The sequence below is a fragment of the Podarcis tiliguerta genome (assembly GCF_965153285.1).
Source record: "Podarcis tiliguerta genome assembly, chromosome: 9".
Classification (NCBI taxonomy): domain Eukaryota; kingdom Metazoa; phylum Chordata; class Lepidosauria; order Squamata; family Lacertidae; genus Podarcis; species Podarcis tiliguerta.
The window spans coordinates 74,105,724-74,118,956 of record NC_139542.1 but is presented as its reverse complement, the minus strand read 5'-3'; the positions used below and the strand labels follow the sequence as shown (position 1 = coordinate 74,118,956).

Sequence of the window (13,233 nt, the reverse complement as noted above, 5' to 3'; positions counted from 1 at the left end):
CTTAACAGAGGCTCTGTTAGACTTATTCCCATTATGTGAGGCCTAAGCCTCTGCCTCCAGACTGCCTCTTCTTGGTGCTGCCCCCCATAGACAACCTCAGACACTTGAAGGGCCAGCCACCTGGCCTGTAGACAGGCACTCCGCTGTCCCATAGCCTAGTGTCCTCCCTGTGTCACTAGACCGATTAGGACTTGTGGGAAACATTTGGTTCCTGGTGTTCTGCGAGGGCCTGTCCCTATAGACCTCAGTGGTTCAGGAGGTTCTTATGGGGCTCCTGTGTGACAGCCTCAGGCACAGTGGTTTCTCAAGATTGAGCAGCCAGCTGAGTTCCTGGTTGGCTCCTTAGCTGGTGCATCTGCAGCCCCAACTGGATCTGTCCTGCTGCTGGATTCAAAGGTTGCAACAAACTTTGACCAGGCAGACCTGCTTTGAATGCCTCCTCAGCCACAAAGCTCACTGGGTGCCTGGGCCAGTTGCTATCTTGCAAGCTAACCTACCTCTCAGGGTTGTTGTTAAAGGGATGCCCATGACTTTGACCTCCTTGGAGGACGGGTGGGGAAGAAATAGTAGCTTCTTGCCTATGCCCTGCCTGATGCAGAGGTGTCACTCAATTCAAGGCCATCCTTAATAGCTTGATCACCAAGCTGCCAGGTGCAGTTTTGTATACACATAATAGAATATATCCTTGTAATTCCCTGTTGTAATAGTGGTGTGTACATTTTACAGAATAGCATAACCAAAAACAAAGCATGAACAAGACAACAAGGGGATGGGAAGGAGGCAAAAGGGCCACAAGAAGGAATGAAAGTTAGAATTTTCCTTCTCTCCCTTCACATATTTCTGAAAGAGACAGAGATGAGATTTAACTGAAAATATTTCCTTATGGAGAAGGGAAAGGAATAGTTTCCCTGCCTTATATCTTCAGTGATCTCTCTCTCTCTCCTCCTCACATTAAACCATAGTTTTATGTTCTTGCTTGGCGTGCAGTTTCCCTTAATTTGTCAAGGAAAGGAGAACCATGAGGTTGCTCTGTTGGCCTCTGTCCAATGCTTTCAAGAGAAGATGGAAAGGAGGCCACTTCCTGCTACCTCTACCCGTAGAGAGAGAAAAGACTAAGAGCAACGCAGCGTCCTAGTCTTCATTGGGTCTTCTGATCTGGCTTTTGGTGTAAACTGCCTGTATGGGTTCTGCTATTGAGATGCCTAGAGACTGATAGAGCCAGCCCCCCCCCCCCCCCCCCCCGGTATGAGGCAGAAGGACTAAGCGGTTCCAAATTAAAGCCACCTAGGAAGGGAGAGTAACCATAGGATAAATGTGAAGAGGGAAAAGTCAAGCCTGTTTTAATTCAGAGGGTTAAAAGCAACTTATTTATTAGTACATGTGTGCAACCTACCCCAATCCAAATACGTAACAGCAAAAAACTGGGACAAAAGCAATGCATCTGCAGCTGAACAGAATAAATTGTACCCCACTTCTCTTAACTCACTCTCCCGGTGCTAGTACTAAAATGTAGGCCTTACAGTGCTTCTGGAAAGGTGCCCAGGTTGGGTGAATTTGCAGTAGGAGAGAATTCATTAACTAGGCAGCCCCTAAGGTATGCTCTGGAAATAAGCACATTTTGAATGGAGTCTCCAGTAGCCCTGAAAATGGACAGGATACTCATAGCTGATACTCAAGTCTACAGGTACTATTTGGCTTGGTTCTGTAGGTTCTAGCCATGCCTGTTGACCACCACCACCACCCCTTTGACTACCTTTTCCTTTCTGTTGAGCAGCCGTTCCCACCTAAAGTTAAGCGAAGGGGCTTTCCTCCTAGATCTGCTTGCAGAACGTAGGCTCAACCCTTGCCTACCTCTTCCCTGCTTTGCTTTTAGAAATTAAGCACTGCGTCCAGTTTTCTTTGACAGTTTTTGGTGAATGCAGACCACTTACAAAACAAAGCTGCTGACACTTCTTGCAAGATTTCTGTGCCACCGCTAAAGCTTATTCTGGCTCGTCATACATGGCTATGCTACTTCCTTTCATCAACAGGGGAAAAAATATATAACAAGTCAAGTAATACTGTAGGGCACATTTGCAGTGCTAGAAAATTTTTGACAAATTTGGATACCACCACCACCACACATGTTGCAAAGATAGGCAGTTGTCCCTGTCTCCCTTCTGTGGTGTAACCCAGAACTTCACTTGACCCCCTCACACCGCAGCACAAAGGGGATTCACAAGGTGTGGCTGCTCTCTGCATATGCAAGAGCTCCAGATACTAATTCAAAGTGGCCACATCTGTGCCAATCAAGAATCCACAGTAGCAAGGACAGTTTAGTTGCCTGGAAGCTCCATTTTAGAGGGCGGAAACATCAATATGGTCAACTGTAGACTTGCTTCTTTCCTGGGAGAAGGCAGTGGAGCATGTTCCTTCCTCACTGAACGCCCCTTCCAAAATCCCTTGCACCGTCTGGCGTGCTTTTTCCCTGAATTTTTTCCCCACAAACACATAAAGAAGTGGGTTGATGCAGCTGTTGGCATAGGCCAATGCTGTGGACACATGGTTCCACAAAGCCAGTGTTTCATAAAGTGCTGTGCTGGGGTTAGCCAGGAGATACAGCACCCCAATGACATGATAAGGAGCCCAACAGAGAAAGAAAGTGACTATCACAAGCAGGATCACCCGCAAAGCCTTCACACGGGACTTTGCAAATTGGTTTCTGAGCATCTTGAGGGCAATAAGGATGTAGCAGGCAGTCATGATTCCGAAGGGGAGGAGAAAACCAAAGATGCTTCGGGTGACAGTAATGGACACAAGAACGCTTGGCAGCTCATCATAAAAGGGCATTGCCATTGAGTCATTGCTAATTGGGAGGTTGCCAGAGTAATTGCCAAAAAGAAAATAATCGGGAAGATCAGAATAAATAACATTGGATATGGCAGTAGCTGGGTGGGAAGATTCGTGTGACACGTATTTTGGACTGGTGACTTCCACCGTCAATGAATCTGTATCTCTATTAGTGCCAAGAGTGCTTGGTGTGCTGGAATACCAAGCTTTGCTTTTGTCTGTATTAAGAATATGGTACTCAGAATACACATCCAAAATTCCGTCTGTGAAAATATCTTCATAGCTACTAGCCACAAAGGTAGGACGTTGACTAGAAAACTCTTCGTTGCTGGGAAACAAATAATCTGGCCATCCTTCCTCATATTCCTCACCGTGCCAATTGTAGACACACCTGGCATTGCCCAATTCATCAATGGAGATTTCGCGATAGAAGAAAGCAGGAAAACACATAATGAAAGCTAGGAACCAGGTAACACCACAGACCACGGATGCGAACCTTACTGTCCGGTGATTCTGACACCAGACAGGCTTCATCACCACAAGACACCTGTCGATGCTGATGGTGGTGAGGAGGAAGACACTGGCAAACATGTTGAAGATGATGGCAGACGGGATAATCTTGCAGAAAAACCACCCGAAAGGCCACTGCTGATGCAGCGCCAGGTGGACAATGGAGAAAGGCAGGGACAGGCAGCACACAAAGTCAGCCACGGCAAGGTGCAGAAACCAAACCGTGTTCACCGTTCGCTTCATTTTCAGAGCAACGACCCAGATTACCAAGCCATTTCCGGGGAGGCCCAGGAGAAAGGTGATGGAGAAGATGAGCAGAGATCCAATAGACACGGAATCCATATGTTGTAACGTGAAGGAGTCCTCAGATTCGTAGAAACTCTCATTAGCCATGAATGGAGGCATGTTCTTTAAAAAAGAAAAGAAAGGAGGAAAAGCCTGAAAAATGCAAACAAGTTCTTAGATGCTGTTCTAAATGAGGAGAGTTTGCAGCCTCAGAGATCAGGCCACAGTCAGTGGGGAATTATCCAGCACAAGCTGCTGCTGAAATGCATGGGAGCTTTGCAGGGGTACCCTTGGGCTCTTGCATCGCTCCCATTTATTTTATTCACACTTGTGCAGAAGAGCTTCCTAGTGACTTACGCCTCCTGTTTGTTTATTAGTGGGAAGGAGTGGTGCTTAGATCTTCCACTTCAAGCAGCAGCGTATCTGGGGTTGACCCTGCTAGGGATAGTTTATACGTTCAGCAGAGTCAAGTACAGTAGCAAGATATTTTGGGGGGCTAAACTGCTTCAGGCTACAGGTGGAAGCATTTCCTTCATGCAGGAAGGTGAATTTATTTAAGATGGGAGAGAACTCAAATATTCAGCCTTCACCTGCAGCCTAAAATAGCGCAGTCCAGGGAAAGCTTTAACACTTGGTTTGTTGCTTGTACGCAGTGAGATTCATTGGTCAGGTAAGGTCAAAATAAGCCTCTTTTTGTATTGCTGCACTTGATGGAAGATCAAGAAAACGTGTGCAACCTCAGATGATGTTAACACCTGGAGGATGAGAGGGTGGGACCACAAGGGGCAGGAACCCAAAACTTGTGGAAGGCCCTTGACCAACAGGTTGGTGTCCTCTTGTATAATTCATTTAATTATGCCCTAAGAAGTGGGAATGGTTGTCTTCCCATTCTCCAGTAATTGGGTGGTGGGTGGAATTCTGTTCTAATTTTTTTATGGGGATGTTGTACAACTTCCATGAATCAAATTTTTAGTGTCTGTCACTTTCCTAACTGGGAAATGTCCAGGTTTCTTTTTTCAAAGAAGTGAATTAATGGCACCCCAGTTGCAATTGTGCAAACCTAAATTTCTGGTATGTGATTTAATCCCTCCCACAAAATGGTGGCCACCCTGGAGATTTTTTGTGCTAAGCAATCTCAGCCTTCTTCGCTTTACCCCTTATTCCTTGTACAGGATTAAAGAACACGAGGGCTCTTCCCTGCTTCATGGGTGCAGCAAAAGGCATCTTTGCCCTGTGCCATAAAATCCAAGTGGCTCCACTGCCTCTGCAGGTGTGCACACACATTAATAAGACTATCTTGCCTGTTGCCACTCTTTAACGATGTCTAGAAATCGAGGCAGCCACCTTCCCATCTCAATGTGGGCCTGGCTTTTTCTATACTCTTGGAACAAACTTATCTCTATAGGATCAAGGACCTCTGTGGTCTGGCTAGTTCTGCACTGTCCTGTTGCGCTTGCTTACATGGATGCACATCACCAGGATGAGGAGTGGGGTTGCCAATGCATTTCCCCCAACTCGAGGGATCAGTAACCACGTCTGCATTAGTCAGAACTTTAAAGAAGCCCAGTGCAAGGGAACTGGATGTGCTCCCCATCCATGCAGCAGCAGTCTCAGGAAATTACATTAAGCTCCAGTGAGACAGGGGCTTCCCCTTGCCCCCAGGGGGTACGTCTAATGGTCAGTTCCACCTGCTTGCTATGATAATCCTAGCTGTACCTTGAAAGGCTTGGTGGTGGTGGTTCAGTGTATAATGACTTGAGCTTGGTTCCTTTTTTTTCTCATTGCAAATGATGTGGTTCCCTTTGTGGTAGGGGAAAATTTGTGAGTGGACAGCATTTTTGTCTCTTGTATATTTTTATGACGTGTGCGATGTTGCAATTACAGTATAACCAATGTGTCAGCCATGCAGCAGGGGCAATTGTGGTCAGTAATAATGAAAGCCCCACCCCAAACACGATGGAATATATAAAAAAAGAATATGTACAGACCATTTGGTTGCTTATGAGTTTTGACAGTAGCACTCTTGTAACCATTTGTTATATTTATTCACAACCGTGGGGGCTCAGAACCTGGATTTCTTCAGAAATTTAAGAGTTTCCTTGTCTTACAGGTCTGGGGATACTTTTTTTTTAGCACTATGGACCTATTAAAGCTGCAGCCATTGAAGCAGGGCACATATCCATAGTCAATGATTGTGTGGTTATTAGGGCTGTGCATCCACACCCTTATTTTATTACATTTTTAGTACGCAGACAGTATCAGACAAAATATTGCAACTACACTATAATAGTATCAAGGCACACTGTTTTAATGATTAAAAAGTGAGTTGACAAGAGAGGTCATGATTTGTAGTCCCTGATATAGCAGTTTTAGTTTCCAGAGTATATCTCACACAATATAAGCCTGTGCATTGTAAGTTGCTGATTTTTATTAAAAACAAAGAGTCTTGTGGCACCTTAAAGGCTGACACATTTGTCTGGGCATCAACTTTCATGGACTATAGTCGGATTCCACAGATAACCATACCATGCATTTGATGAAGTGAACTGTAGTCCATGAATGCTTATACCAGCATACTTTTGTTAGTCTTTAAAGTGGCTCTTTTGCTGGAACAGAAACAGCAAGCAGAGCTACCCCTTTGGAAACTCGATCCTTATTGGTTTTTATTAGGAGAGGGGGGCATTTGGTGGCTTTTTGCTTTCCTTAGCAGCTCTCCCTTCTCAGGTTTTTCAAAAATGTGAGCAAACTCCTAGATAAGTTCTCTCTTATTCTGAACAGAGCTCCCCAACTATGAATAATTCATTAAAATGATGAATTGCTTTTCTCCCCATCCACCCCACTCAATACTTTCTATTTTCCCTCTCCAAATCCTGGCTATAAGCTTCTATGGCTCATATAGGAGCCCCCAACCCCAATCTCCTGCCCCAGCTAACGCCTACCTTTGCTGTAGGGCTGGCTCCACAGCAGTTTCTGCCGCTGCTGCTGCTGCTGCTGCTTCAGTCTTTGGTCACCAGCTCCTTGTGTCCGACTGGGTCAAGAATAGGGGAAGAAGAAAAGGCAGCTCTGGGCAGGAAGTTGCAGATTGCACTTCTAATCACTTTTACAGGGAGAACACGCTAGTTCATTTTCTTGATTGTTCTGATTAGGAGAGTCCCCTCATAAGGCTGAGCAAACTTTTAAGAGCATTTTAGTTTTGTTCTTAAGGCAAAACAGCAGAGATCAATCTGGAGAAAGGGTGCCCTTCAGCCATATAGCTTAAATGGCAGAACATCAGAACTTGCTTGGAATAAATGCACTTCAAAAGCCCATTTTTAAATGAGATGAAGTTACTTATTTAATCACTGGAAGTATTTATAAGGTGCCCTTTAAGGCCAAGCCCTCACAAAGCAATATACATAAGATATAATGTGTGTAACTTATAAGGATGCAGGTGCCATCTGAAAATGAAACAAAACACTTCTTTGAATCGCAGAAGCCATTTGTGCCCTCAAAGAAAGGCGGTTGAAAAGAATTGTGCTTTCAAGTTCCTTCTAAAGGCTTAGACTGAAAGGGCAAAGTGTAGGTTAACAGAAAGGAGTTCCATTACTGGGGCCACCACCAAGAAAGCCCTGCTCTCTCTCTCACTCTCTAGCCTAACCAATTTTCTCAGTAAGGAGGTACAAGAGCAGGACCTCCGTAGTGGCATATGGGCAGCATCATACAAGTAAAGGTGGCCTTTAAGTTAACCTGGGGTTTAAATAAGATAATAATAATTATTATTGGTAACCAGTTCAGTTGGTGCAAAAAATGGTGTCACATGTTCAGGTGTCCTGGTTTTGTTCGCATCTGAGTAACTGCATTTTGCACTAGCTGTAGTTTCATAGGTAGCCCTACATGATAGGGCACAATAGCAGTCTTAACTTGGAGGTTCCTATCCTGTCCTAGCCACTCCAATTAGGTTCACAGCTGGTATAAAGTCTAAGATGCTAGAAGGTGTTCCTGTATAAGAGCTCAATCCAGAGTAGCCACCGTCCCCACTGTCAAAACCTGTTTTTACCCAGCTTAAATTTCAGCTTCTTCTTCATCCATCTCAGGCACCCAGTTCATGTGGTCCACAACCTTCATGGGCGATTTAGGCAAAAAAGAGAAGTAGAGCTGTCTGTCATCTGCATATTGGTGACATCGCTGCCTAAACCTCTGGTTGGCTTTGTTTAGATGCTGAAGAGCATGATGGATCATAGATAAGATGGGACCCTTATCCATGAAGAGACCATGGGGTGGAATAGAAGTCACCCAGCACCATCTGAGACCAACCAACAAGGAAGGATTGGAGTCACTGTCATTCTGTACCACCTAGGCTGGACAGGTGGGGACATAATGGTCACCACCCTAGTCCCCAGCACACATTATCCACCAGGGTCTGTTGCCAGTCTGTTTTCACCCAAAAGCAAGGTCAGAACGTGGTTTGGAATGAATCTTAATAAGAAACCATTCATCATATTCAATAAGTAATATGAGTGATTTCCCTACTGTCTTTCAGGGAAGCTTATCAGGTACAGTGGTACCTCAGGTTAAGAACTTAATTCGTTCTGGAGGTCCGTTCTTAACCTGAAACTGTTCTTAACCTGATGTGCCACTTTAGCAAATGGGGCCTCCCACTGCCACCATGCAATTTCTGTTCTCATCCTGAAGCAAAGTTCTTAACCCGAGGTACTATTTCTGGGTTAGCAGAGTCTGTAACCTGAAGCGTCTGTAACCTGAGGTACCACTGTATTCCTCCATGTGAAGGGTCAGTAATGATGGACTTAATGAAAGGCAGCTTTAGTTCTGCTTTAGTTTTGAAATGCAGAGAGGTCTCTTGGGAGATAACCACAGTCTGCTTTCCACTCCCATTTAAAGAAACAAAACAGAAACCCAAGTTGCCAGTCTTAACCCTGAAATGATTACTGGGAGGGAGTTTGGACGCGTTTGTGTGCATACGGCGGGGGCAGTAAGACTCATCAGGCTTGGCCAACCTTGTCCCCTGTCCCCCAACGAAAGTGTGCATCCTAAAACATGCATCTGCAGTCCCTAATGCAGGGATGGCTAACCTGTGGGCTGGGCTACAACTCCCATACTCTTGACCACTGGCCACGCTGGCAAGGCTGCTGGGAGTTGGGAGTCCAGCATCGTCTGCAGGGCCACGCAGGTTTCCTGCTGCTACTGAAGAGATGCTGCCAGCCTGGCTGGCCTGTCAGGCAGGCCTTGGGTGGATGGGGAGCAACCTGGTAGTGGTGCTAAGTGTAGCTCCAGCCCATGTGCTCATGCACCGCCATCTCAATGATGCCACCCCTAGACTCAATGTGCAAAGGTCAGGAGTGACTTAATTAAGACAGTGAGTGACACTGAGAGTCTGGGTGCACAGCTGTGTTCTGCAGTGCTGCTCAGCCATCGGTGCTGCCAGCAAAAGGGGAGGCTGCCTGTCTCAGAAAGGGGATGGATGATTCATCAATGATGTGGGCCATCAGCTTGAACTCACACCACAATCTGAATTATGCTGCTCCTGCCCTGGACACGGTGTGTGTGTGTGTGTGTTGGGAATGGGCTTGGCACAATTAAGATTGCAGAACTGTTAAATTCAAGCGGGTGGCTCAAAATTCTGCTCACTGCCGCTGCCATTATCATGATAGGCAGAAGACCCGCCTGCAGACAAATAAGTGCCCCCCCCAAAGAAAAAACTTGGAGTCCAGATTGTCCACAGAAGACAAACTGTTGGGGGTAAAAAATTTCCTGGGGGTTCCTCCCCACTTAAATTATACTTCTAGAGAAAACTGTTATGTTGGTCACATCTAGAATAGAATAGAATAGAATAGAATAGAATAGAATAGAATAGAATCATAGAGTTGGAAGAGACCACAAGGGCCATCGAGTCCAACCCCCTGCCAAGCAGGAAACACCATCAGAGCACTCCTGACATATGGTTGTCAAGCCTCTGCTTAAAGACCTCCAAAGAAGGAGACTCCACCACACTCCTTGGCAGCAAATTCCACTGTCGAACAGCTCTTACTGTCAGGAAGTTCTTCCTAATGTTTAGGTGGAATCTTCTTTCTTGTAGTTTGGATCCATTGCTCCGTGTCCGCTTCTCTGGAGCAGCAGAAAACAACCTTTCTCCCTCCTCTATGTAACATCCTTTTATATATTTGAACATGGCTATCATATCCCCCCTTAACCTCCTCTTCTCCAGGCTAAACATGCCCAGCTCCCTTAGCCGTTCCTCATAAGGCATCGTTTCCAGGCCTTTGACCATTTTGGTTGCCCTCCTCTGGACACGTTCCAGTTTGTCAGTGTCCTTCTTGAACTGTGGTGCCCAGAACTGGACACAGTACTCCAGGTGAGGTCTGACCAGAGCAGAATACAGTGGCACTATAACTTCCCTTGATCTAGATGCTATACTCCTATTGATGCAGCCCAGAATTGCATTGGCTTTTTTAGCTGCCACGTCACACTGTTGGCTCATGTCAAGTTTGTGGTCAACCAAGACTCCTAGATCCTTTTCACATGTACTGCTCTCAAGCCAGGTGTCACCCATCTTGTGTTTGTGCCTCTCATTTTTTTTGCCCAAGTGCAATACTTTACATTTCTCCCTGTTAAAATTCATCTTGTTTGTTTTGGCCCAGTTCTCTAATCTGTCAAGGTCGTTTTGAAGTGTGATCCTGTCCTCTGGGGTGTTAGCCACCCCTCCCAGTTTGGTGTCATGTGCAAATTTGATCAGGATGCCCTTGAGTCCATCCTCCAAGACGTTGATAAAGATGTTGAATAAGACCGGGCCCAAGACAGAACCCTGTGGCACCCCACTAGTCACTCTTCTCCAGGATGAAGAGGAACCATTGATGAGCACCCTTTGGGTCCGGTCAGTCAGCCAGTTACAAATCCACTGAGTGGTAGCATAGTCAAGACCGCATTTTACCAGCTTCTTTACAAGAATATCATGGGGCACCTTGTCAAATGCCTTGCTGAAATCAAGGTAGGCTACATCCACTGCGTTCCCTTCATCTACCAGGCTTGTAATTCTGTCAAAAAATGAGATCAGGTTCGTCTGACATGACTTATTTTTCAGAAATCCATGCTGACTATTGGTGATCACAGCATTCCTTTCTAGGTGCTCACAGATTGTTTGCTTAATGATCTGCTCCAGAATCTTCCCTGGTATTGATGTCAGACTGACTGGGCGGTAATTATTTGGGTCCTCTCTTTTCCCCTTTTTGAAAATAGGGACAACATTTGCCCTCCTCCAGTCTGCTGGGACTTCGCCTGTTCTCCAGGAATTCTCAAAGATGATTGCCAGTGGTTCTGAGATCACATCTGCCAGTTCTTTTAATACTCTTGGATGCAGTTCATCTGGCCCTGGAGACTTGAATACATCTAAACTAGCCAAGTATTCTTGTACTATCTCCTTAGTTATTCTGGGCTGTGTTTTCTCTACTGAATCATTTGCTCCAAATTCTTCAGGTCGGGCATTGTTTTCTTTATCGGAGAAGACTGAGGCAAAGAAGGCATTGAGGAGTTCAGCCCTTTTTGTGTCCCCTGTTTGCATTTCACCATCTTCTCCTCTGAGTGACCCCACTGTTTCTTTGTTCTTCCTTTTGCTGCGAACATACCCATAAAAGCCTTTTTTGTTGCTTTTAACCTCTCTAGCAAGCCTGAGTTCATTCTGTGCTTTAGCTTTTCTGACTTTGTGTCTACATGTGCTGGCTATTTGTTTGAATTCCTCTTTGGTGGTTTCCCCCCTTTTCCATTTTTTGTACACATCCTTTTTTAATCTTAACTCAGTTAAAAGTTCTTTAGATAGCCACCCTGGCTTCTTTAGGCACCTTCCATGTTTTCGTCTCATTGGTATTGCCTGAAGTTGTGCTTTTACTATCTCCCTCTTAACAAACTCCCAGCCATCATGAACTCCCTTTCCTTTTAGTATTACTGTCCATGGGATCTCACCCAGCACTTCCCTAAGTTTTATGAAGTCGGCTTTCTTAAAGTCAAGAAATTGAGTCCTAGTATGCTTGGCTGCTCCTTTCCGTTGTATAGTAAACTTCAGAAGAGCATGATCACTTGCGCCTAATGATCCTTCCACTTCTACCCCATTAACCAGGTCATCGACATTGGTTAGGACCAGATCTAAAATGGCTGTTCCTCTTGTTGCTTCTCCCACTTTCTGGACAATGAAGTTGTCTGCAAGGCCAGTGAGGAATCTGTTTGACCTTATGCTCTTGGCTGAGTTTGACATCCAACAAATATCCGGGTAATTGAAGTCCCCCATTACTACAATCTCCCTTCCTTTTGCATGCTTGGCCATCTGTTCCAGGAAGGCATCATCTATGTCCTCCGTTTGGCTTGGGGATCTATAGTAAACTCCCACAATGAGGTCACTGTTATTCTTCTCTCCCTTAATTTTGACCCAAATGCTCTCACTTTGGCTTTGAGGTTCTAAATCTTGGATCTCTTCACAGGTATACACATCTGTTAAAACACAATAAAAATAGCATTTAAACTATTTGTGGCATACTTCCTGGTTGGTTTTGGAGTAAGATAGAGGCAATTTCCACACACACAGCTGAACGTTAACAGGAGTTCAAATGATATTAGCTAAAACACGAAATAATATGCAGAGAAGCTCACAGATGTGGTGTTGGTCACTATGCAATTACCCTTATTTGGAAATGAAAGGCATACACAGTATTTTATGCAATAGTTTAGTGATACAGACAAGCCCAATCCCACCTGCCAATGACTGAAACTCAAAACCACCACGTTGGTTTGATATTTTTATAGAAGCAATAATGCTCTGTTAGAGACAGAAACTCGGGGGTGAAACTCTCAGGTTCCTTCTGAAGTGAGGTTTTTCTGATGAAAATCCAGCCGGCAGCAAAGAAAAGGGAATCCTTCCGATTTCTAATGCTAGCTTTATATTGGGGTGGGTAGAAATAATATGATGGTGATATAATTAAACGTTTTTAAAGAAATATCCAGACTGCCCAAGAGGGGCGCGCGTCGTGTTCTGAGGGGGTTGTGGCAGGTAAGAGGTTGCGGGGCTCAGGGAGAACCATCACAGCCAGGCTAAAATCTTGAACTTCATTATTTTCCAAGGACAGCTCTCAGTTTCGTCTCGGGAAAACTATAAAACTGTGGTCCAGCCTTTCCCAAGTGGGGGGTTCGTTCTAAGCTGTTTATCTCTATGAGCCCAAACTTGGCTGCCAGGGCGAAAGATGGCTCCCTGCGTGACTTCAGCAGCCCAACTTCATCACCGCCGCCGAGTAGAAAGACACAGAGATAGGAAAGTAGAGAAACGCATACAAGGGACTGAAGGCAGAGCTTTTTGGTTCCTTTCGCCCTCTCCCTTGTAAAAAAATAAAAAACAGAGAGAGGTATATACATATACCCAGGATTTTAAACACACAATTGTGACTGAATCGCAACGCGTCCTCTCCAAAGCAAAAGGCAGCAGCAAAAAGAAGCCAGGCTTTCTTGGGTGAAAAAATGTGTGGGGTTTTAAAAAAGTTGTAAAGCTTTTTTTTAAATGCCAATACAGCTTCTTATCGTTTGTAAACGGTGCAATTCAGAGGAGCTCGGGAAATGTCGTCTGCAGAGCAGCCCGCC

General features: G+C 45.1%; 1 protein-coding gene and 1 long non-coding RNA gene across 2 annotated transcripts in view; one reads left to right on the top strand and one right to left on the bottom strand.

Annotated features, from left to right (window-relative positions):
* LOC310657934 overlaps positions 1–6,930 on the top strand; it is a 35,391-nt gene extending 28,461 nt beyond the window's left edge. The window contains exon 2 of the long non-coding RNA XR_014502015.1: positions 4,916–6,930. This is a non-coding gene — a long non-coding RNA (uncharacterized lncRNA). The remainder of the gene's footprint in view (positions 1–4,915) is intronic.
* C3AR1 (complement C3a receptor 1) lies at positions 1,339–4,907 on the bottom strand. Its single transcript, XM_083399079.1, has one exon. The coding sequence runs from the start codon at positions 3,742–3,744 to the stop codon at positions 2,338–2,340; it is 1,407 nt and encodes a 468-aa protein (XP_083255205.1). The 5' UTR covers positions 3,745–4,907; the 3' UTR covers positions 1,339–2,337.
* Positions 6,931–13,233: the final 6,303 nt, after the last annotated feature.